Genomic DNA, 26,170 nt, shown 5'->3' with positions numbered 1-26,170 from the left:
GGAATTATTGTCAATTCTGTAGCCACATGTAGCCATTCTTACAGATGTATTTTTTCTTACACATGTATCCTTATTATGCTTCATTTTCAATTTTAAAGAGCCTGCTATGATTCCTTTAGAATTCGGAATTATTGTCAATTCTGTAGCCATATTCTTACAGATGTATTTTTTCTTACACATGTATCCTTATTAAGCTTCATTTTCAATTTCAAAGAGCCTGCTATAATTCCTTTAGAATTCGGAATTATTGTCAATTCTGTAGCCACATGTAGCCATTCTTACAGATGTATTTTTTGTTACACATGTATCCTGATCATGCTTCATTTTCAATTTTAAAGAGCCTGCTATAATTCTTTTAGAATTCGGAATTATTGTCAATTCTGTAGCCACTCTTACACATGTATCCTGATCATACTTCATTTTTAATTTTAAAGAGCCTGCTATAATTCCTTTAGAATTCGGTATTATTGTTGTAATATCTCGGGTAGATTATATATTAATAACTGCATTTTTCCCTTCAATTCAATCGTAGACTAATAACTTGTTATTAAAAAGCCGTATCTCCAAAACCCATATTTTTCAAGAGAGCAAAAAGTATCCTGCTACTTCAAGAAATGTCTTCATAATTCTTAGTTGATTGCAATTCAAATGTTAAATGTAATTTTTTCACTCAGCCACACTCTTTTCAGAGATGTCTACATGGTGTATTCCAATGTAATATAAATATTACTTGAAAAAATACAGTTTTTCCATATCACTGCATGACTTACGGCTTTTTGTTACTAACAGACTGAGTACATACGTTTCAATCAATAATCTCCAAATAGTGTCAGGTCATACCAATAAGACAAAAAAACAAGCATTGATATAATTCAAAATCACTAATTATACTTGAAAAAACATTTACATAATAGAATAACAACAATATTGTAGATAAAAACTAAATTTAAACATTCTAACTGAAAAATATATTGGAAAGATTACCAGCCTAATGCATCGTTCAATCTTATTTCTAATCTTCATCTTCTTCACTCTCTTCTCTCGTTGAACTCCCTTTCAGATTGTGATAGAAGGAGTGATATTGTTGTTTAATAGTTCCATCAGTGCACATTCCAATGAGGTCATTTAGTTTATCCTGCTGGATAGATAGTGGCTCGGAGTATGCAGATTCCAATGTCAAGTTTGAAGCTCCGGGAAAGCTTCTTCGTCCTCTTCTTGTCAATTTGAAAGACTTGAAGTCTTCTTTCTGATCATACTTGAAGAATACTTCATCTGTTGACGTTTTGCGGAACTGTAGCCAATAAATGTCCAACCACCTCACCACATTTCCATCAGTATCAATCTTCAGGTTGGTTATCAATTGCTTGGCCATTTTTTTGAAATCAAATATCTCCTCTTGGTCAATCTCAGTTACTGTGTATTTGTCACCTCTTACTGCACACCTTATGGCAGTATACCAAGCAGAAGGGTCGTAAATTTCAATCTTTGTAGTACTGCACTGAATGTGAGCATGCACACTGTCACATTCCATCTGACTATGGCCAGGCTCGAAAAAAATGTGATTGATAATGGGAATATCATTGAAAATATTGATCGAATACATAAACATGGCAACCACATTTACGTTTCGATTCTGCCCTCCACATGTGTCGGACATGAAAGTCCATTCCACATTGCCCTGCGAGTTAAACTGCTTCAAATATTTAAAAATACATGAAGCAATTTCATTCGAACCACGTCCTCCAATCCCTTCATGCCACATAAAATTCTCGGCTTTGGTGGTGGCTACATTGTACATTGTTAGGTTGTAAACAGCCAACCTTCTTTTATAATAAAATTTTTTTGTATTAAGATTTGCTGGACAATACCTAACTGCTTCCAAATCGAACTGAATGAAGTAGCATTCTCCTCTTTGAGCCTTTTCTTTGAAGCTGTCTCTTAGAGAGCGAGCTTGATTTTTCCTCTCAAGATGATTGCTGTGCTCCTCTCTATTTTCCTCTTGATCCTCTGCACTTAATCTTTCAAAAACGTAGCATTTATCACATTGATCCTTTCTTGGAACATGGAAGCCTATGTTGAATTCTTTAGTTAGAATATTCCTGTAGAAATACTCTTTCTCTGGAATTATATTGTTTGATTTACAATTCTCTAAATACATCTGATACATTTTAGATATATTTAGATCACTTGTAAGATATTCTTTCTTCGAATCCTTCCTACAATAATGTGATGGTACTCGAGGGAAACTATTAATGTGTTCTATTACAGATTTTCTAATATCGTCTGATTTCTTGATTGCTGGACTCTGCTTCCCTCTCATGTCTGGTTGTACAATATTACAATCACTCCTCTTCTTCAAAATTGTTTTTATTACAGAATCTGAAATTCCAAAAGTAGTCAAGAAAAATTTCTGACAGACTTGAATTTTGTGCCCCTTTTTGTGAAGATAGAATGCTCTAGTTTTGTTTCTTCTTGAAACATTAGACAATGTTCTTTTGACAGTTTTATCCCTCTCACAAATAAGCCCATTGAGATACTGGCGTTGAATATTATAGTCACTTAATGCCCAATATTCTGAATGAATTCTTAGTCTTGAATCATTATCAAATTGTTCATTGCACTTATGATGACACTTACTGCAATCACATGGTTTTACAGTTTTTTTTCTCACAATTTTTCCACTTCTTGTGGTATGTTGCTCACCAGACTGCACTTTCTTCTTCAGAACATTCTGCTTCCAATTTTCTGGTTTGGGAAACTTGCTCTGTTTTCTTCCACAAACTGGGGGTTGTTGGACATCAGCCATCATCAGGGGGTTGTTGTTTTCCAAGCCAGGTTCATTCTCGGTCAGTTGCTGGAAAAAAATGTCATCAATTAATAAAACATTCTCAATAAATTCCAAGCTCAATACATCTGACACACTGCTGCCCGGTCTAGGACAAGATTAAAGATTATGTAGGGCTACTTAACTTAATGGACCTATTTAACCTATATTGTAGCTATATGTTAAGTAGGTCCATTGAGTTGAGTGCGTGTCATTAACTTAAGTCTAGTCTTAACTAGTTAACTTATTAACTAGTCTGAACAACCGGGCATAATATTGATCTAAGAGTATTTGTTCAACTTGAAACTGTACAGTAAAATAGTAGGAAATGAAACACTCACAGCCTATAGCCAGTGAAGGCGAATCATGTACTGTAACAAATACTGGAAAAGGGAAATCCACTCTTCAAAACATGAAATCAATCTAACAACTAACTGTGGATTAATATCATAGAATGCTGTAATCTGAGATTCACATTAATGTAATGCTCATGTTTCAAAATATATATCATTAGAAACTATGCTATGAAGCTTGATTTGATGCTTCACAATAATTGAATGTCTAACCAACCTTCTTGTGATATTGGGAAAACATTGCAACAAAAGGTCATGAGCTTTCAATATAATGTGGCATTTTCTAGTAGCTCGTAATTGCTTCATGTAAAGTGAAATGTCCAAATCTTTCATTCATGAGTTTTTGTCCTTTCCCATATCAATGATACAATATTTATCCAACATGAGTCTCAAACATACATGGTTTAATCCATCCATCATAAATCCTGTACCTACATTCACAAGTTGTCAATGAAAAATTACTCCTCACCTCCTCTATGACGGTCATTGATGAATCTGATAGGGAAAGTTCATCATTTTCGATTTGTATGTAATCAGGATCTTTATCCTCATCATCGAATCCAACGACATCCTCTTCATCAGACCCAGCAGAATCAGGATTTCTTTGCTCATCATCGAATCCAACGCAATCCCTTTCATCAGACACAGCAGAATTATGAACTGTTGCATCACTTGTCAATGTCTGAAAATAAAACATTATTATTTAATTAGCTTCCAAGTAGCCTATAGTATTGATTTATTAACAGTTTAAATTTCTAGAAACCTGATATCTTTAACATCTGGTATGCAAGCTAGACTTATTTTTCATATTTTAAACAAAATATCACCAGAAAGTGGTGATAAATGAGTCCAACAAAAGTTACTGGTCCAAGTTGATATTGGATGAAGGATTACAATTTATTGGGATTTTATCAATCTTGCAGACAAAAATAATTAGGCTAATAGGCCTATAATAAATTGATGTTTCCAAAACAATATGATATAAACTAAGAGAGGCATTGCGAAAATAATTAGATCAATAAAATAATTATATTCCTATTCATAATAGTGGAGTTGTATGTCTAGATGGCTCATTTATAGGCCTATTATTATTAATTATTATTGAACAACGAACTTGTGTATTAACGCCACCGCAGCTAATTATCATCGGTTATCCATTAAGATTAATTGATGTTGAATTATCAATGTATTGAAACTATAAACAGAATAATTATTGATAATAGTCACTTTCAAACATTATTAATAGCCTACACAAGTACCGAACAAACCAACAGCTGCATGTGAGACATAAATTATTGTGCTGTAACAATGTTACCGGTATAAGGAATTGCAGCAAAAATGATATAGATTACAATAATAATTATTAATTGATATAATTGAAAGCAAAAACTGATTCAATGAAAAAAATACTCACATGTAATTGTGAACCAAGTTCATGCTTGGTAGTTTCCATGTTGTGGTTGTTGTTGCCCGAAAGTTGATTTTCATACTCAACAAAAATATGTTCATAGCAAAAATCCGCAGAAGTACTGGGGTCATTATCTGAGTTATTATTTACAGCTAATTCCACTAAAATAAGGCCACGATTCATAATTATTAAATGGATATAAATCTCAGTAGGAAAACATCACACAGCTTAGAGCTCACAGACAGAACATAACCTTAATAACGTGAACGTAAGTCATTGTCAAACAACATGGCGGCAACATATGGTTCAGTATGAAAATGCCTTATGTAGAGTTACAGCTTTTTCATTCTCAGGTGGTATCTTCAACTCAAGAATGAAAGTAACTTAAGTTTACATACGGTTTTTTCATACTAAACAAAATAAATTGTAGATACAACAACAGAGCCTCATCTCCCTAACGGTTAATGTTAGAGATACGACGTTTTTACACTAGAATAATATTCATTCCGTGATTTTCAAGCATGCCTTAACTCAAAACAGCCATTTTTTTGAGATACGGCTTTTTCACTCTAAACCCTTCCGAAAGACAATTCACAGTATTCAATTTGTGTAGGCAGCCAACTAACAATTAATTTGATAATTCCGATTAACATAAAAGTAACAATTTTCTCCAATAATTTGCATTTGACATTCTTGCAGCCAAATTCCACCGAACTGCCACCATTGTAATATCTTGGGTAGATTAGATATTAATAATTGCTTTTACCAAAGGGTAGACGTGGTTAAAGAAAGCTATTTTTTTCTCTATGAAAGTTTGTTATTATTAAACATTTTCTCTACCATTATTTACAACAATTTCGACTCTACTCTGGCTGCCTAGCCTAATACAAAAAACATTGAAAGAGATTTGGAATGGTACCGTACAATAAAAAAAAACCTATCGCTATGCAAATAAAGTTCGATCGCCACTTGTCGTTCGAGTAGGATTAATATTGGGACTCACCCATAATAAAGACTTTGAAGAAATCCATTAAATGATGATTTGGGTGATCCACACTTCCAAAAAAATTGGTGTCTGAACGTGCTCCGTTCGATTCAGCGGTTAAAAGAAGAGTGCACGGAAAGAATGCAATTTCTGTCTCAGGTCCGACTCTTCCTAGGCCTACACGTGGAAAAACTAGACTACGGCAGGGGGGAAGAAGAGCCGGAAACTGTTGATGGGACGAGTGGATGAAAACTATCTTTCCCAGGCTGGGATGCTAGCTAGGCAGTTCCCAACCCTGAGAAAGATCCTCACCTCGTCCATCGGTTAAAAAAATGCAAGCTTTCCGTAGCCTATGCTAGGCAGCCAGCAAATAAAATATTACGTTTAATTTTTACTAATTTCAATAACACTACTTCCAATTGCTTCCATTACATTGTCAATTCTGTAGCCACATGTAGCCACTCTTTCACATGCACCTAGTGCGTATCTAGTCCTCCCAGGGCAGGGGGCAATGGTACCTCTGGTGGTTTGCTATATCAATATACATTGTTATATTACTCACTGATCATTATTTTGGCAGAAGGCTGAACAATAGGCTTGAACATTCAAGGCCTGATCATGCTTTATTTTTAATTATAAAGAGCCTGCAATAATTCCTTTAGAATTCGGAATTATTCTCAATTCTGTAGCCATGCAGTCAAACTTCTATCAAAATAAAAAAGCTTGAACGGGACTTGCAATTTGGATATCTGCATTTTGATGCAAATGAGTCTTCCTTACCTTTTCACTGCGTAAGTCGACTTTAGTCGATCTGTCTCAATAACCTTTTCCTGCACATTTATTTTACATGCAGTCTCCAAATTTTGCATTTTTTGAGGTGTTTTTTTAATAATTTTTTCCTACTTCTTTTGGCTCATTTTCTCTCATATTAGTTGTTTTACATCGATATTGTATGTTTTTTCATAATTTTAGCTCTTTGATGGTCCAATTTTTCAATATTTGTGATGAAACTTACTAAATTTTTTTTTTAATTTTTACCTTGGATTTTTCTTTTAACTTTTGAAATCATGAAAATACATCACAGAGTATTCTATACTTACAATAATAAATTCCATGCATAACATTTGATGTTTTCACTCACCAATTTATATTATGTTGATTCTAATATGGTGAGTCTGGTGGTAGATTGAAGCTATGTATGCTTATTTGATCACGGATTTTGGTGGAACACTCATGTGGTATCAATGATGAACTTTTTTACACTAAGTAGGCTAATACTTATTCTTCATTCACTGTACAGTTTTAATAATCTATCTATATACTAATCTCAATCTATTATAATATTTCTGATTGTGGCTATCTACCTACATCTAACAGTGGCAAACTCTCTTATATGCACTTGTTGAGTGATACGTAACACATAGTGGAGGCTGATCTGGACAAGTTTTGCAGAAGTATGTTGTCTGCCTTCTTTTACAAAGACCTTTCCCCTTCTTTGAACAAGCAGCCAATGGCAAAATGCTACAAACCGCACAATTTGGTTTGTGGGTTTTGTCTACAAATTGATCTATGAAGTGCATTTTCCCAAACAGTCTTGCCTCTTCTATAGGGTTACTCAAGCGCCTCCCACGCCGTACGGGAATGTTTGGTCCCTCCCAATCAACTAGAAGCCCCTCAATAACCTTTTCCCTATATCTTTTGTGGGAAAGGCATTTCACACCTGGTTGCATGTTATAGGAAATGTAGCCATTCACAAGAGCAACTTCTATGAGGAAATAGTGTGATACCACTTCAATGATTTGTGCCTGTACCTATAGGTACATACAAGGCTTTCAAAAGAGGTTTGATTTTCAGAGGCTTTAGAAGCTTCACTGCCTTCTATGATTTCTTAGTAGTTTTTCTCTTATGACAGAAGCTTTGAAAGCTTCACTGCTCTTCTTTGTTTTCATACAAGGCTTTCAAAAGAGGTTTGATTTTCAGAGGCTTTAGAAGCTTCACTGCCTTTTTTGATTTCTTAGTAGTTTTTCTCTTATGATAGAGGCTTTGGAAGCTTCACTGCTCTTCTTTGTTTTCATACAGGGTTAGCCAGTGGAACGGGAAGATTTTAATAAGTAACTAATTCTTTAAAAAAATTTATTTTATTATTCACTTGTTATAAATTATAAGGAAAAAGGTAGCCATTTACTGTACAATAAGTAAAAAAAAAATATTTTTTGAAAATAACATTTGTCAAATGTCCCCCATTGGAATCTATGCACTGCTGCAGCCAGACCTTGAAGTTCCTCATGACATTTTGCAGCATATTGACTGTTTTTTTTCGATTTCGTCCCAAATTCGTTGTCTTAGGGCTGGGATAGTTCTAGGTGGATCGTTCTGAAAAACTCTTGTTTTAAGGTAACCCCATAGAAAAAAGTTGCAGGCTGTCAAATCTGGAGAGCGAGGGGGCCAAGGGATATCCCTGTTTTGGGAAATGACGCGGCCTGGAAACAAAGCATTCACAGCATTCAAGGCAACTCTTGCAGTGTGGCTTGTTGCCCCATCTTGTTGGAACATTGTGTGTTCATTCACTGGAAAACGGGCGAGTTGTGGCATAAGAAAGTTCTAAATCATTGCAACGTAACGCACAGAGTTAACAGTCACAGCGCTTCCATTGATATCCTCAAAGAAAAATGGGCCTATTATTCCTCTTGCCGACATTGCGCATCAAACCGTCACCTTTTCAGCATGAAGTGGTGTTTGATGAAGTGCGCCAGGGTTTTCCTCCGACCAGTATCTGAAGTTTTGTTTATTAACAAAACCAGAGAGGTGGAAATGCACCTCATCGCTCATCCACAAGTTGTTTACTTGGTTGACATTTTCTTCAAGTCTTCTGACCATTTCCTCACAAAATTGTAATCGTTTCTCATTGTCAGTTGGTTTGAGAGATTGCACAATCTGTATTTTGAATGGGTGAAAATGTAAATCATTATGAAGAATCCTTCTCACTGATGTGTTACTTATTCCAAGGCATAGAGCATGTTGTTTGGCAGATCGGCGTGGACTTTTGAGCACTGCATGCTGAACAGCAGCGATGTTTTGAGGGGTTTGAATGGTTTTTGTACTTCCACCTCGTTTTTTAGACGTTGATCCATTTTGTTCAAGGTTGTTTATCCACGAACGAATTGTGTTATCCTAAGGATCAGGCCTGTTGCGCGGTATGTTGAAATGGCGTCGGAAATCACATCGCGTTTTCACCAAACTCTCACCATTTGTATAATACGCTTTAACCACATAGCCGCGATTTTCACCCGCCCAATGATCCATCTCAACTAAATGGCTGGAAACGCAGATAGACCGGAGCCGGCCATTACTACCCCCACCACTCATATTCCAGCTGTCAAGTCCATCTCAAATCTTCCCATTTCACTGGCTAACCCAGTACAAGGCTTTCAAAAGAGGTTTGATTTTCAGAGGCTTTAGAATCTTCACTGCCTTTTTTGATTTCATAGTAGTTTTTCTCTTATGACAGAGGCTTTGGAAGCTTCACTGCTCTTCTTTGTTTTCATACAAGGCTTTCAAAAGAGGTGTATCCTTGTTTTAGGCCAATGACCTGTTTATGGGTTTTGATTGATTCTTCATTGATTGATACACTCAGTACATCATCAAAATGATAGGAAAAGAAAAATAGCCCTACTTCAATAAACTCTATTGAGAAAATAGAAGATGCATATAGATTACATTTTGACTTTGTTCAATGGCTTTTAAATATGTTTGTTTTAATTTTGTTTATCTTTAGATTGACTAATAACTACTGTATTCCCAACTCCACCATTCTTTCTGTAGGCTGAAAAATACAGCAGGTTCTAATAATCCTATTTTTATTATTTACATGTTTCATTAATTACATTTTTCAGTGGGTAGGTAGCCTATTCAATATTCAAGATTACAGTATCTAAGTTTCCTAATCAGGTCCCGATTTGTTGTAGCCTACCTTGCTTGCTTGCTTGCTCTTTTTATTCATGAAGTAACCATGTTCACAAAAAGTAGAGTTCAAAAGAAATTGCGACACATTTGAGTATAACACATGAAATAAATATTCCTTACAGTACCATAGGACAGCTCAGATACTCCCTGCATACTCATTTCCGACATGCTCATGAGTCTGAAATTTACGGATAAATTATCATCTGAGATTAAAGATTCGTATATTAAAGAATATGGATCAGTATGTTCCAGGATGTTGATCCTGTTAATTTTTATATTCTTATATATGTATATATTTTCTTGACTATTGTTTTACTCTTGACGATTTCTTATACTCACCAAGAGTCTCAATGATAAAAATTCAAACAAAAAAATAAACAAACATTAAATCTACCAGGTGATTCAAAAAGGACTTTACAACTTTGAAAATTTATATAAATCTTATTAGGCCTAAAATCCATACCTGAGTATGGATGGGCAAAAATTATAAGTGACAAGCATTTACATTATTACTTAACCAGTGTAAGTTATTTCCCATGGTCCATAGATCGGGGAATTGTTTGGTTTTATTAAATTAAAAGTGACTGTTCTGTATAATTAGCAATACTTGTTTTGAAGGTAAATTTCAGATGTTAAAATCTGAAAATTATTTCAAATAGGGCCTAGGCAATATTATTTTAATCTTACCTGGTACAGTGATGAATAGCCTAATCAACCGTTTATTAACCGTTTCAACTTTCTGTTTTAAACGAATTCACCAATATTATGTATTTGTGTTTGATTAGTCTTCTGCTAAAGAAGGACTTATTTATAAGAATAAACCTACCAAGTTATGAATAATTTTGTGTCTACTGTACTTTGTTACATCTTAACCTGACTGTTCAGTTTATTGATAAATCATAACCTAATCTCCTTTCTCCTTACAATACCGCTGAATATAACCTAAAAAATGATCAGTAGAAGTTTTAAACCGTTATGTTGATCAAGCTAGTTATGTTTGGTCTATTTGCGTTTTCTCTTTTGTTAGGATCATTAACCATGTTGGGTGGAAGCCATGGCGATGATTTTGTTATCAACCAATTTGAGAGAAAGAACACTCTCATCATCATCACCTTCATATCAAATGCACCCCTCCCTTCTAAATTCAATTCTGCCCCCTTGAAATCAGTATTTGGTAGTCTCTGTTTCATTGCAGTCCCAGACCCAGAAATACCTTTCTCTTTCAATGCTTCTAGTAGAGCCAATCTAGTGAAGAAGCGATCAAACTATAGATTTGTTCCTGGCGGACATAGACCTCTTTGCTCATCCAAGTAAGTATGGAGCCTGTAGGGTTTGTCTGAATGTACTGTGACACACAAGTGTGGCACACGGCCTGTGTGTAAGGACGAGCGTGACACACACATGTGTCACATGGCAGTCAACCCCTCACCCACTTCTGGACTGCAATCCGTTACACAGCTGGGAAAATCTACTCCTACAGTTCTCTCCCACATTTTGTTGCTACATCTCCTTGCTCACAAACTGCGAACACTTAAAAATTGATGGGCAGAAAACTTCCAAAATAAGAAGAAGACCACATATTTATTTGACTGTGTGTAAGGCCTGTGTGTAAGAACGAGCGTGACACACAAATGTGTCACATGGCAGTCAACCCCTCACCCACTTCTGGACTGCAATCCGTTACACAGCTGGGAAAATCTACTCCTACAGTTCTCTCCCACATTTTGTTCCTACATCTCCTTGCTCACAAACTGCGAACTCTTAAAATTTGATGGGCAGAAAACTACCAATTTTAGAAGAAGACCACATATTTATTTGACCCTTTAATTGAACGGGGAACAGATCCGGGCCCATGCTCTTCCACTGAATCCCTCCAAGACTTCCCCCACTCCCCCACTCACTTCTGGATTGCAATCCGTTACACAGCTGGACTTATTTATAAGAATAAACCTACCAAGTTATGAATAATTTTGTGTCTACTGTATTTTGTTGCATCTTAACCTGACTGTTCAGATTGTTGATAAAACATAACCTTATCTCCTTTATCCTTACAATCCCGCTGAACATAACCTAAAACATGATCAGTAGAAGTTTTAAACCGTTATGTTGAACGAGCTGGTTATGTTTGGTCTTTTTGCGTTTTCTCTTTCGTTAAGATCATTCACCATGTTGGGTGGAAGCCATGGTGATGATGCAAATCATCATCAAACACTCTCATCATCATTCACCTTCATATCAAATGCACCCCTCCCTTCTAAATTCAATTCTGCCCCCTTGAAATCAGTATTTGGTAGTCTCTGTTTCATTGCAGTCCCAGACCCAGAAATACCTTTCTCTTTCAATGCTTCTAGTAGAGCCAATCTAGTGAAGAAGCGATCAAACTATAGATTTGTTCCTGGCGGACATAGACCTCTTTGCTCATCCAAGTAAGTATGGAGCCTGTAGGGTTTGTCTGAATGTACTGTGACACACAAGTGTGGCACACGGCCTGTGTGTAAGGACGAGCGTGACACACACATGTGTCACATGGCAGTCAACCCCTCACCCACTTCTGGACTGCAATCCGTTACACAGCTGGGAAAATCTACTCCTACAGTTCTCTCCCACATTTTGTTGCTACATCTCCTTGCTCACAAACTGCGAACACTTAAAAATTGATGGGCAGAAAACTTCCAAAATAAGAAGAAGACCACATATTTATTTGACTGTGTGTAAGGCCTGTGTGTAAGAACGAGCGTGACACACAAATGTGTCACATGGCAGTCAACCCCTCACCCACTTCTGGACTGCAATCCGTTACACAGCTGGGAAAATCTACTCCTACAGTTCTCTCCCACATTTTGTTCCTACATCTCCTTGCTCACAAACTGCGAACTCTTAAAATTTGATGGGCAGAAAACTACCAATTTTAGAAGAAGACCACATATTTATTTGACCCTTTAATTGAACGGGGAACAGATCCGGGCCCATGCTCTTCCACTGAATCCCTCCAAGACTTCCCCCACTCCCCCACTCACTTCTGGATTGCAATCCGTTACACAGCTGGACTTATTTATAAGAATAAACCTACCAAGTTATGAATAATTTTGTGTCTACTGTATTTTGTTGCATCTTAACCTGACTGTTCAGATTGTTGATAAAACATAACCTTATCTCCTTTATCCTTACAATCCCGCTGAACATAACCTAAAACATGATCAGTAGAAGTTTTAAACCGTTATGTTGAACGAGCTGGTTAAGTTTGGTCTTTTTGCGTTTTCTCTTTCGTTAAGATCATTCACCATGTTGGGTGGAAGCCATGGTGATGATGCAAATCATCATCAAACACTCTCATCATCATTCACCTTCATATCAAATGCACCCCTCCCTTCTAAATTCAATTCTGCCCCCTTGAAATCAGTATTTGGTAGTCTCTGTTTCATTGCAGTCGCAGACCCAGAAATACCTTTCTCTTTCAATGCTTCTAGTAGAGCCAATCTAGTGAAGAAGCGATCAAACTATAGATTTGTTCCTGGTGGACATAGACCTCTTTGCCCATCCAAGTAAGTATGGAGCCTGTAGGGTTTGTCTGAATGCAACATGCCTTGTAAAAGGAATCATTTGCTATTCCTTTGCAAGGGTTCATTTGAAGGGTCCAGGGAAAAAACGGACAAAGTCACTCGGAACGTTACTGTGGGAAACTAAGAAACTAACTTTAAATTCATTTAAATACAAAATTTAACTTGGTATTTGTATTTCAATGTTCAAATACTTGAATATACATGTTTATTTAACTTGCAATTATAAAAAATATTGAATTTTCCAATTGCATCAATCAAATTTGAAAAAATATGAGTTGAAAACAAATGAGAAAGGGAAATATCGAACAAAGTCCCAACTTGAAAAAATCTTAATCTGAATACATTAGGTACTCACGTATTTTAATTGTCAATGTTTTCCACATCACTTGAAAAAATCTTAATCCAACTTGAAAAAAAACTTAATCTGGATACATTACTCACGTATTTTAATTGTCAATGTTTTCCATATCACTTCTGTCACTTTCAGGTTCATCTTCCTCGTGTGGTTGCAAACTCTCATAAAATTCTTGTGCCTAAGGTCCACAGTAACATTAGATCTTTCAATTTATCTTTCTTCACTTTCAATTTTGTTGAATAACACATTACAGGAGGAGGATCAATATTGGAAAATTTCAAAAGTCTGCCGGAACGATCATTCTTCAATACAAATTTCTTCTCAAATGGAGACGTGTAGAATTCTCTATGGAGAACAGCCCCTTCTTCGGCTATATCTATTTCTATTTCCCTTAGAGGTCGAGTAGCGAAAGGACATTTTTTCAGGAAATACTTGTCCATTGTGTGTTTCCATGATTGAAACATGTTTTGTTGGCAATCTTGGACTAGGAACGGCTGCGGTTTTGAACGTGCTTTTCTGAATTCGTCCCTCCAATCTTGTGGTATCTCACTAGGCGCTTTTTGATTGATTAAGGCCATGTTTTTGTCACACTCAAGATAACTGTGGCCTCTTATTGGAAATACAACTGATACAGTATCCAATAGATTCAATTTATGCACCACAATGTACAAAAATTTGAAAACATAGTAGTTCTTATTTTGTCCACAACACGAATCACAAAAAATCTGCAAGTTATGCACATCACAGGACATTATTTTTGATTTGTAATGATATAACATTGATGCCACATCTTCTGATCCCTTACTGGATCAACTGTTTCATCGTAAGTATAGAATACCAATCTTCCTGTACTGAGTTCATGTACATTAAATGAATAGAAAGAAAGTTGATGCTTATAGTATACATCATTGGTTGATAAGTTTGGAAGCGGTAAATTTTTTTGGAAGTCCATAGCAATACAGCTGTCTTTTGGGGATTTTCTGCAGTTTTTCCTAGCAAGTCTTTTAATTTCATAGAATTTCTCTGCTTGTCTTTTATGTAGCATGTTTTCTGTTTCTAACGCTTTTTTTTTCTTTGTTCAAAGACTGTAGAATGTCCAAATTATTTTCAGCCTTATTTATTGATAGTTTCATATTTTCCATATTTGCTTTGAACTCGTCACACTTACTGCACGTATCCGACCGTGGGTAGCCAAAACTAATGTTGAACTTTGAATTGAAAATATTTCTGTAGGTTTCATATGATATTTTATTTCCAGGAAAAGCTTCCAAAAATAGATTGTACATTTTTTTAATGTTCAGATCTTCATCTAAGTAGGTTCTAGAGTTGTTGTCTTTTGTGCTGTAATGAGCCTTGCAACTTTTGAAGGATCCTATGTGATCACATATCTTGGTTAAAGTTTCTTCCTTTAGTTTGTGGTGATGACTATTGTGCTTGCCTCTCATGTCGGTTGGAGATACACCTGTTGTCACTAGAGCCTTTTTAAGTGAAACTGTTCGCCTGTTTGTAATTCCATGGAGGGAGATGAAGGCTTTGTGGCAAACTGATACCTCTTCAATAATATCATTTCGTTTAATTCGAACTTTATAAGCATACAAACAGTCATTGGGTTTAGCGATAACTACATCTGCCCTAGGTCTGCGGCGAGCGACAGGTCCAATAGTAATAAGGCCACATAGGTGGGCATTTTGCACATTGAAAGATTCCAATAAATTAAACTGTTTAATTAAATCTTCCCGTTCCTCCGGTGAAATCACTTCAAAGCACTTATATCTATGACACTTGCAGTCTGGTCCCAGTGCATGACTCTGATTGTGAATCTTCTTTGTTGCATCTGATATTCTTCCCGTCTTCTTTCTTCTCTTGGCATTGCTTGGAGAAAAATCATTATTATCCTCACTATCACTGTTTGTAGACATATTAAAAACTTGAAATACTTTAAGAGATCAAAATAACAGAAGAGCACTTCTGATAACCTTAAAATTCTCGCGATCAGCTGTTGCTGTTGCTCGAAGCAATGTGACCTTGATCATTCTTTCATGCATCATAACGATCAAAGTCCTTCCATCGTTCTTTCCATGTATGTTGATTTTTCTAGAGCATTTCTCCTGGACTGTGTTCGTTATTCCCCAGGTTTGAATATGCTGTCTTGTAGAGCAGGAAATAAGCCATCCAGTGATACCAATAACTCAATTTTCAATTTTTTGTGACTTTGTTCGTTTTTCCTCTGGACCCTTCATTTCGTTATTTTTGAAGGAAAGCTTCACACTATTTAGTGCCAAATTGTTCAGCTTCCTAGCATACTTGAAGAACTGTCTCTCTTTCTCCATTAGATGGTCAGACTGAAAACTCGAGTTTATATTTTATTTCTACCTGAGCGACTCCTATTGGCGATTTTGGTCATGCAGGCAACAGCCTCTCTGAATTCAGTCGAGTCTGATCTATGAATATGCATTGTGTATCCCACCATGTCTTTGTCAAAAGTTGATTTTACCCCATCTGCATCCCTCTTGAAATCATAATTTGGTAGTCTCTCTTTCATTGTAGTCCCAGTCCCATTAATACCTTTCTCTTCCAATACTTCTACTAGAGCCAATCAAGTGAAGAAGCGATCAAACTATGAATTTTTTCCTGGTGGATATAGACCTTTTTGCCCATCCAAGTAAGTTTGGACTCTGTAGGGTTTGGCTTCCTTGAGACAAACTGTCTTAATGCAACATGCCTTGTAAAAGGAATCATTTGCTTGTCTGTGCTGTCATCCTCTTGTCTTGGGATTTGAAGTACTGCAGTCCTAAACCTGCCTTCCTTCCCTTATTTTGACTTATTTTGATCATCTACTAGTTTTGAGAGCTTGTTACTCCTCTGCTGCCCTCTGAAAACTCGAGTTTATATTTTATTTCTACCTGAGCGACTCCCATTGGCAATTTTGGTCGTGCAGGCAACAGCCTCCCTGAATTTAGTCGATTCTGATCTATGAATTTGCATGGTGTACCCAACCATGTCTTTGTCAAAAGTTGATTTTACCCCCATCTGTTCATTTTTTGTGAACATATCATTCATATCCTATTCCATTTCATCAGCAACTCCAGTTCATCATTGCCTAGCTTTTTTTTGTTCTCATATGAGGCTTTCATACGAGGTGTATCCTTGTTCAACACCACCGACCTGCTTATGGGTTTTGATTGTGGTTGGTGAGCTCTCGTATGAGGTGTATCCTTGGTTGAGGCCACAGATCTGCTCAACTGTTTGATCTTCAGAGGCTTTAGAAGCTTCACTGTTTTTTTGTTTCCATATGAGGCTTTCATATGAGTTGTATCCTTGTTCAAGGCAACTGACCTGCTTACAGGTTTCGATTGTGGTTGGTGAGCTCTCGTATGAGGTGTATCCTTGGTTAAGGCTACAGATCTGCTCAACTGTTTCTACTCCTGTTTGATTTTCATAGGCTTTAGAAGCTTCACTGCCTTTTTTGATTTCTTAGTAGTTTTTCTCTTATGACATGCATATTGTACACATGTTAAAATGCCTCTATCACATAATGTATGGAAGACACAAACGTTGAATTGAGTTTTCAGATTTGAAACAGTGATCAACTCACAAATTGATCGAATGTATGCAAACAGAAAATATATACAAAAGAGATTGGGCTTATCAATATTTATCTGTCAAAATTTATAAAATAGTCTATTTTCTAATCATGTTTGTTGAACACATGAATTGATTCAATGTCAACTTCATATCAATAATGATTTAATAATGACTATTGATTGTGAGTGTTGTAATGGAAATAGTACTCAAAATTATAAAAGTGAAAGTAACAAACATAAACCACTTTCTGGGCAACTTAAAGTACCGTATCAAAATTCAGGGGAGGAACAGTTTTGATGTATACCTGTTCCTCCTCCTCCAATCATTAAAATTAATTTTTAAAAATTGGTTTTTAAAATTTAATTTCAAGCTACAAACTTATATTGAACAAAACTAAATTTAGTTGAGAACAAAACTTCGAATCACAAACTCATTTTGAAGAAAACTAAATTAGATTATTATTTTGCACAACGTTTGTTCAACCGGATGCTAATCAGTTTCATCTCTCCATTTCAAAGCAAGGAGGACGAAAAATGATGAAATTGCTATTGCTGCCAACACGCATCTTTCTTCGAGCAACTTGATCAGCCATCTTGTACAAAATCATCACATCTTTTGTTATTGGTTGAGAACAAGCTATGCGATTTTTTAATCAACAAAAAGGTGATTTGAAATGTCGTTCGTGTTCTACAAAAGAACAGAGTTTTTGGTCTGGGGAAAACAATCATGTTAGTAAGCATATGTTTTTCTTCACATCACATTAGACCAATTAGAGTAGGTGTGGTGCATCATGAGATTGTTTCCTCTAAATCAGACCAGACAGTCTGATATGGATATCAAATACATGAGAGACCTAAGATAGCTACCGAACAGTTTGCCTCGTAAGTGCTAATAGAAAGAGCGTCTCCATCCTTCTCATCCTCCTTGCTTCGAATAAAACAGAATTTTCTCCAAACATGAGACATTTTATAAAACAACCTATCTTTGTATTATTATCTGCATTTTGTAGTTACAATCAGACAGATAGTCTGTGCTCCGTTACCCCTAGTAACTGGGTCCAGATGACTCTAATGAGTTTATGAGTTGATGGTATTCAGGGTCATACGCATTTTTATTTTTGATGATCAATGAATGATCTGCAACTAACCCTAATCTGGTCCCATGAGAGGGCGACCAATACTGGTTTAGCCTACTGTACTTGATATAAGTCATGACAAAGTTTATTCCTAAATATACTTTTAGTTCTTGTACTGTTAAAATTGAATTTTTCCTTCTTGTAAGGCATAAAGATTTGTTTGGAAAACGATACTTTCTAATATGTTGGTGTGATCATTCTCAAAAAATAATCAATCGACAGTTCCCCACTAATATTGCATTCATGATGTCTTTGAAACGGTGTTCTTTCACCTTGAGCCCCATTATCTTTTTCCAATCATTTTGTGGGCCGTTTTTTTTAGATACTGTTGATGGAACAGAATTTTTAGATACAGATGGATCTGCACTGTTTATGGATGAAGATGAAATTGGATTTACTGTGGTTGATACTTCATTGTTTTCTTCAATTTCATTGAGTTCTTCCTCTTGTATAACTTGTAAAACTGGTGGCACTGATTCAAAAACTGTGTCAATCTGCTCATCCTTCATCATCAGAGCCATCAGGAAAATCAAAAATAACTCTCAAATAATTATATTCAAAATTATCAAGTTAACATAATGGAACATTATTCAAATCAATGACATATTGTCCACATTGAGATATAAAATACTGATCATCATGATTAAAGATCATGTTGTGATGATATGATTTAGCATATGAACTTACCAGCTGTAATAAACACGTCAATCTGTGATAAAATTGTTTACTGGTATTAAAATGGTAGTTACTGAGAAAAAAAAAGTGTGACACTTTCTTGGTTCACATGGCCTGGCTGTGAGTCAATCCCTCCTTGAGGCCATGTGACCCAGAAAAGTGTCTCACATTTTTCCTTCAAAGATCCACAATAAATTCAGCTAAAATATGAGAATCATCATCAGTTTTTTTGTAGAAATGTATTTGGAATGAAAAATCAAGTAATAAGGATGATAAAAATTATTATTATTAGATAGCAAGCAAGTGAAAAAAATAAAAAATCAGGTAATTTTACAGAATAAATCATCTAGTTATTATTTTTTTCAATTTTATATTGTGCTTCTCAAAGAAACAGTTCTTCCACATTCGTTCCTCACAGACTTGGCATTTCTGTGTGGTTTTTGAGATGGCCTGAACACGGTCAACTTCAGGTAACATGTCTTACAACGACCCCTTTTAGTCTTCACCAGTTCGTGCTTGGATGCTGGAGGCTGCAAGTTTTCATCCACATTAATTGCTTCATCCACATTATTTGCTTCATCTAACCAACTGCTGATTATGTCCTCTCTGAATTCGGTAATTGAGATGACATCATATTCATGGTTTTATGGATTGACCAAGCATTTATCACTGAAGTGTTCATCAATAAATCGAAGGCACCACTTCCGGTACCACTTAACCCCTCGCCTTGGGCACCCAGAATATGCTCCCATCTGGTCACTCAGGTCAATAAACGATTTTCCTTTATTGTATTCCAATACAGCTGCAGGCTTTTTCACCTCTCTTCCTCTCTTCTGAATAGTCACCATATTGTCCACATGTTTCGTAGTTAGCATCAGAACATCACGTCTGTCCTTTCATTTCAGAATTACAATATTCTTATTATTTTTTGTGCAACTATTTTGCCTCTTCGCAGGGTCTTATTTACAACATTGGATGGATTATATTTATGATTCTTGCATAGAGTACCAACAGTATGAGTTTTTTTCTCTAGTAATTTTTCGGCGTGCACTACACTGGTATACCAATTGTCCACGAATAGACTTCTCCCCCTATCTAGATATTCTGCAGCCAATTCCATTACTACTTTGGTAGATACATCTGTATTTGGTGTTGCTTCTTTTCCAGCGTATATTTTGTACCCAATTGTATAGCAGTCTTTCACACACAATTTGAAAACTTTGATTCCATAATTATGGATGCGTTTTGTTTTTCAAATACTGCCTAAAAACTAGACGGCCTCAATACGGGATTACACTCTCATTGATACACATATTTTCTCCACTACTAATTTGAAATTTTCCACAATCATGTCAACAAGGTATTGAATTTTATGTAAGCGATTGTTTGCTGGTGCTTTGTCATTATTTGCACAGTGAAAGTTCGATAATAAAAGTTCTAATCTATTACGGGACATATATTTTGGAAGTGCACTAAAAAATTTCCTGTCTTCCTCCAATAATGAGCAATTGATGGTAATACAAGTACTCCCATATACATAATAATTGAGATGAAAACCTTCATTTCTCTAGCTGTGGTGTTTACCCATTTTTTCATTCTTTGAGTATTGAAATTTGAGTATTAGCAATACGTGAATTAGCATATCTGTTGGTTTCAATTACTAAAATATCTAGCACTTCTGCAGTGATGAAAAGGTCAAGAAAGTCTATTGGTTTAGCATCAGTCATTGTTTGTAATATGTCAGGATTTACTCCAACAAATTCTCCTCTGGGGTTGAAATCTAATTTAGTAAGGGCATTCAACTCACCAACTGGTCTCCAATACTTTTGGGCTGGATTTGGGATTTATCGATCTTCCTCCTCTTCCAATGGTGCAGGATTTGGAATATCTTGATCATCATCTTCTTCAAGTTGTACAGCTTCATTGTTATCAGGTTCATATGCAGGATCTTCACTGTCAAAATCTTCTAAAACTTCGTCATCACTATCACCATTTAGTATAGCATACAGTTCATCTTCTGTAATTGTTTCCATGACATTTAATAAAAATAATGTTTATTCAAATAGAAAACGTCGTGAAAACTTTAAAACATTCATAAAAATACGTCATGTGTAGTCGAACAGAATGAGTCTTCAGAGCTTGAAATCATAACCTGAAAATTGCTTAGCCAACAGCAGCTTGCGTCAAACAAATCAAAACTTGGCCTTATTGATAATGTCTACTTAGAGAATCCATTCAATAACAATTCCAATACGTAATAAGTAATTTATGAGAGAAAATTCAAGTAGAATTGATCTCTCTAGTTATTTTGAATTTTTATATCCATAAAGGTCGCTAGAAAAATGCTAAGAGCACTGAGCTGTACTGTGAGCTATCAATCCATATGAAGAAAAGCATTGTAGATTGAACCATTTCTGTGTCACACGGCCTGAGAGGATGGAATGTACTGTGACACACAAGTGTGGCACACGGCCTGTGTGTAAGAACGAGCGTGACACACACATGTGTCACATGGCAGTCAACCCCTCACCCACTTCTGGACTGCAATCCGTTACACAGCTGGGAAAATCTACTCCTACAGTTCTCTCCCACATTTTGTTCCTACATCTCTTTGCTCACAAACTGCGAACACTTAAAAATTGATGGGCAGAAAACTTCCAAAATAAGAAGAAGACCACATATTTATTTGACCCTTTAATTGAACGGGGAACAGATCTGGGCCCATGCTCTTGTTGGGTGGAAGCCATGGTGATGATGCAAATCATCATCAAACACTTTCATCATCATTCACCTTCATATCAAATGCACCCCTCCCTTCTAAATTCAATTCTGCCCCCTTGAAATCAGTATTTGGTAGTCTCTGTTTCATTGCAGTCCCAGACCCAGAAATACCTTTCTCTTTCAATGCTTCTAGTAGAGCCAATCTAGTGAAGAAGCGATCAAACTATAGATTTGTTCCTGGCGGACATAGACCTCTTTGCCCATCCAAGTAAGTATGGAGCCTGTAGGGTTTGTCTGAATGCAACATGCCTTGTAAAAGGAATCATTTGCTATTCCTTTGCAAGGGTTCATTTCGTTATTTTTGAAGGAAAGCTTCACACTATTTAGTGCCAAATTGTTCAGCTTCCTAGCATACTTGAAGAACTGTCTCTCTTTCTCCATTAGATGGTCAGACAGTGTAAGCTGCTCAGAAATCGCAGTCATTGATTTACACTCTCCCGTTGCCTCTTCAACTTCATCTTTAATATATTCTCCATCCTTGTTTGGTGTTCCAGCTTCAGGCTCACATCCATTGTCGTTGACAACTTGGTCACCAGTTTCTAGGTTTTCAGCTTCTGCTTTTCTCAAAGATCTGACTTTTACATACTTTGTAAAACGAATCATTTGCTTGTCTGTGCTGGCTGGCATCCTCTTGTCTTGGGATTTGAAGTACTGCAGTCCTAAACCTGCCTTCCTTCCCTTACATCGACTTATTTTCATCATCTACTAGTTTTGAGAGCTTGTTACTCCTCTGCTGCCCTCTGAAAACTCGAGTTTATATTTTATTTCTACCTGAGCGACTCCTATTGGCGATTTTGGTCGTGCAGGCAACAGCCTCCCTGAATTCAGTCGAGTCTGATCTATGAATATGCATTGTGTATCCCACCATGTCTTTGTCAAAAGTTGATTTTACCCCCATCTGCATCCCTCTTGAAATCATAATTTGGTAGTCTCTCTTTCATTGTAGTCCCAGTCCCATTAATACCTTTCTCTTCCAATACTTCTACTAGAGCCAATCAAGTGAAGAAGCGATCAAACTATGAATTTTTTCCTGGCGGACACAGACCTCTTTGCCCATCCAAGTAAGTTTGGACTCTGTAGGGTTTGGCTTCCTTGAGACAAACTGTCTTAATGCAACATGCCTTGTAAAAGGAATCATTTGCTTGTGTGTGCTGGCATCCTCTTGTCTTGGGATTTGAAGTACTGCAGTCCTAAACCTGCCTTCCTTCCCTTACATCGACTTATTTTGATCATCTACTAGCTTTGAGAGCTTGTTATTCCTCTGCTGCCCTCTGAAAACTCAAGTTTATATTTTATTTCTACCTGAGCGACTCACATTGGCGATTTTGGTCGTGCAGGCAACAGCCTCCCTGAATTTAGTCGATTCTGATCTATGAATTTGCATGGTGTACCCAACCATGTCTTTGTCAAAAGTTGATTTTACCCCCATCTGTTCATTTTTTGTGAACATATCATTCATATCCTATTCCATTTCATCAGCAACTCCAGTTCATCATCGCCTAGCTTATTTTGATTCCAATAATATCAAACCCTTGGGTAATTTAGAATTCCCATCAAGACATGAATTCCAAAAAAGTGGCTATTTCATGTGTTACAGGGACTGAAAACTGCATTATTTTGAAGGGCATACATGTTTGTTTTTTCGGCTGTAAGTTCCATGAAACTAGATGGGAAATATTTATTGAAGAAAGTGAGAGGGGTGGGCAAATCAAATATTTCTGGCCAAACCAATCAATATCCATCATTTGATATGCAGTTATGTCGGACCGCCAAATGATGTATTTTTTCTCTGTAAGAAAATTTTCCTCCCTAAGGGCCGTTTGCACAGTGTAAGTTTAAGCTAAAGCTTAAACCAAATCTGGATTTTTTTTTGTTTAAGCTAAAATTCCGTTTGCACAGTATCAGTTTAAACTCTGTATTGAGTTTAAACTCTCGAAAAGTTTAAACCTCCAAAGCAGGAGGTTTAAACCAAATAATTTGGATTAACTTGACATCTGTAAAGATTTGATGGGGAAACAGCTGATAGTGAATTATTTTTCGACGGTTGTTTTTAATGCTTCTGTAGACGATAATATTATTAATTTAGGTTATAGTGAATCATTATTTGAATGTAAAAATAATTGTAATGGAGGAATTGATAGAAGTTTTAAATGCGATTGATAAAGATTACTGCGAAGAAATTTTGAAACTGAGAAAAATTGGGCAAAAAACAAATAATTTAAATTTCTGGGATAGAGAATTTTCTTACGGTTTTGCTTGAGTACAGCAACTGTCAATTTAGTATTTTGATTGAATAAACCATTTGATAGAAATTGAGACAATTTTTAACAGTTGTCTTTGATTAGAAAACATGTTTTTAATAACACATAACTGAGATATATTGCTTTCGAGAGATTTCTAATAAACGAGGAAGACCGTAGTTAGATTCAAGCGTAACAAAATAACTTTTTTATCTTACATTCTAAAATATATTTTCTGGTGCCAACAAAACATAAGTTTTTAAAGAATTTCTTGATCGCTTTTCACTTTTATAACCGTACAGCTTACTAACAGTTCTGTGGATTAAGAACAAAAACAAGAAAATACTAAAATAGTAGCTACATAACCTCAATTCACTGATGGTTTGTAAACAAATAACAAATTTCCTGTAAAAATCAGCCTTCCTGATATATTATAAACGATGACATTCTATTACCAACTTAACGCTAAACTAGTTCAAATTAAACTGGATTAGTAAATGCACTGAGAAAACCGATTCAAGTTTAAACTTTCAGATCAACTTAAACTCGATTAACTTAATCGAGTTTAGCAATCTATACTGTGCAAACGGCCCTAAATCTTCTTTTCATTTCGTGATCAGTCTGAAGAGGGTGGAGCAGCGGCTCAGCTTCTTGTTCCTCAACTACTGGTTCCTCAGCTTCTTGGGGCTCCCCCCCAGGTTCCAGTTCTTCTTCCTCTTCATTCTCATCTGGAAGTGATAAGATCGAATAGGAGTTCTTGAGAATCTATCATTTATAGAGTTTATTCGTGACTGAATGGGAACCGATTAGAGAACTTATAAGAATTAGGTTACTTATAGTGCATTAACATATGAAAAATGAACGAAATCTTACCTTCAATAATTGGATTATCAAAACGATCTGGTTCAAGATCGTCTTCGATCTCATCATCAGATAATTCAATGTCCGAATTTTCTAGGGTAGCTAATATTTTTATTCATCACTTGAGTTCAATTAGCCAAATTTAGAGAAGTACCTTTCCGAGAGATGATTACAATTAATTAGCACTATAATTTTACATTAACAATATAATTTTACAAAAACATTCACATTAATAATAGAATAGAATTGAAGGAAAATGATTCATTGATAACTGGCTGGCAAGTGGACCTTATCTTATCGATAGTCAGCCGTTTTTTATCTCTCAATTCAAGCTCTGAAATGCTTATGAAATGTGCTGTCACAATACCCAATACAAGAAAAATTACATAACAAACAATTCTTAAGTCTAAAAATAATCATATGAAAGAACTCAGAAATACAATAAATGGGATTCTTTGAAAGTAGATTCTCCAATATTTTTTTGAATGAAGCTATTGGTAGTACTCTAACTGTGATAGGAGGGAGGACAATCAAAAGTTTCAAAGATAAGTGGCCAGGACTAGTCAAAATTTTACTCAATCTTGTATAGGGTACGTCTATTCTAATCCTATCCCTTGTATTGTAGCTGTGAATGTTAATTACTCACTCTAAAAATGAATTATTGCAGTCTCATTAAAAAAAAGCACCTTCATCCACTGAGCATTCATGTTAATTAATATAGTATATGTAGTTAGTGACTTACAAATGTGTACAACAATTGACTACTATTTGTGTTTTCTGGTGATCATGTGAATTTATAACTAGTTGTATGTTTTTGTGATTTATGTTAAACGATGAAAGATTTTACAGCGAATTAGTACAACAAAATATTGATCCATATTAATATTTAAATAGGCTTCTACCTTCCAATAGCATAACAATGTTTTGAGACTTGGGTGTGGAATTTTATGATTGTGTGAAGCCAGTTACACACACATCAATTTTTGACGTTCGATTTTTTGCCGTCCTTATGAAATTCTATCAGATTAAACGAAACTTCACAAACATCATCTGTTTAAACTAATAGAATTTATAAGGACGGCAAAAAATAAAAATAAATAAATACATAGATGAATGAATAAATGAATACATAAATACATATATGAATAAATAGTACGTCCAAAAATCAATGTGTGTGTAACTGGCATAATTATTTGAAGGTAATGATGTGAGGATTGCATAAATAAATTTTTATTGGTCATAAATATTTCCAGAACACATGGACCTTGTCAGACAAGCATAAAAACAATATAATGATTACAACAAATCTTGAAAACTATTAGTAACTATCAATTGTAGAGCTGAACTGCAGGTCCTTATAAAATATTTGCAAAAAGGTGTTTTCGTTATTGACAGGAGAGGTCCACCATCGACTTTCCTTGTACAAAATACATATTATTAGTAAA

At 35.7% G+C, this 26,170-nt stretch overlaps 1 protein-coding gene across 1 annotated transcript; it reads right to left on the bottom strand.

Moving 5' to 3' along the window:
* Positions 1-1,520: 1,520 nt before the first annotated feature.
* On the bottom strand, positions 1,521-4,940 carry LOC120354876. The gene is made up of 5 exons (XM_039442858.1): positions 4,592-4,940; positions 3,647-3,859; positions 2,644-2,854; positions 1,732-1,956; positions 1,521-1,652 (listed from the first exon to the last, which is right to left on the bottom strand). The coding sequence occupies exons 1-5, from the start codon at positions 4,766-4,768 to the stop codon at positions 1,621-1,623; spliced, it is 858 nt and encodes a 285-aa protein (XP_039298792.1). The 5' UTR covers positions 4,769-4,940; the 3' UTR covers positions 1,521-1,620.
* Between the last annotated feature and the right edge of the window lie 21,230 nt (positions 4,941-26,170).

Source organism: Nilaparvata lugens, chromosome X, assembly GCF_014356525.2.
Source record: "Nilaparvata lugens isolate BPH chromosome X, ASM1435652v1, whole genome shotgun sequence".
In the NCBI taxonomy this organism is placed as follows: Eukaryota; Metazoa; Arthropoda; class Insecta; order Hemiptera; family Delphacidae; genus Nilaparvata; species Nilaparvata lugens.
Note: the sequence above shows the minus strand (reverse complement) of the source record. Positions and strands in the feature narration are given on the sequence as shown.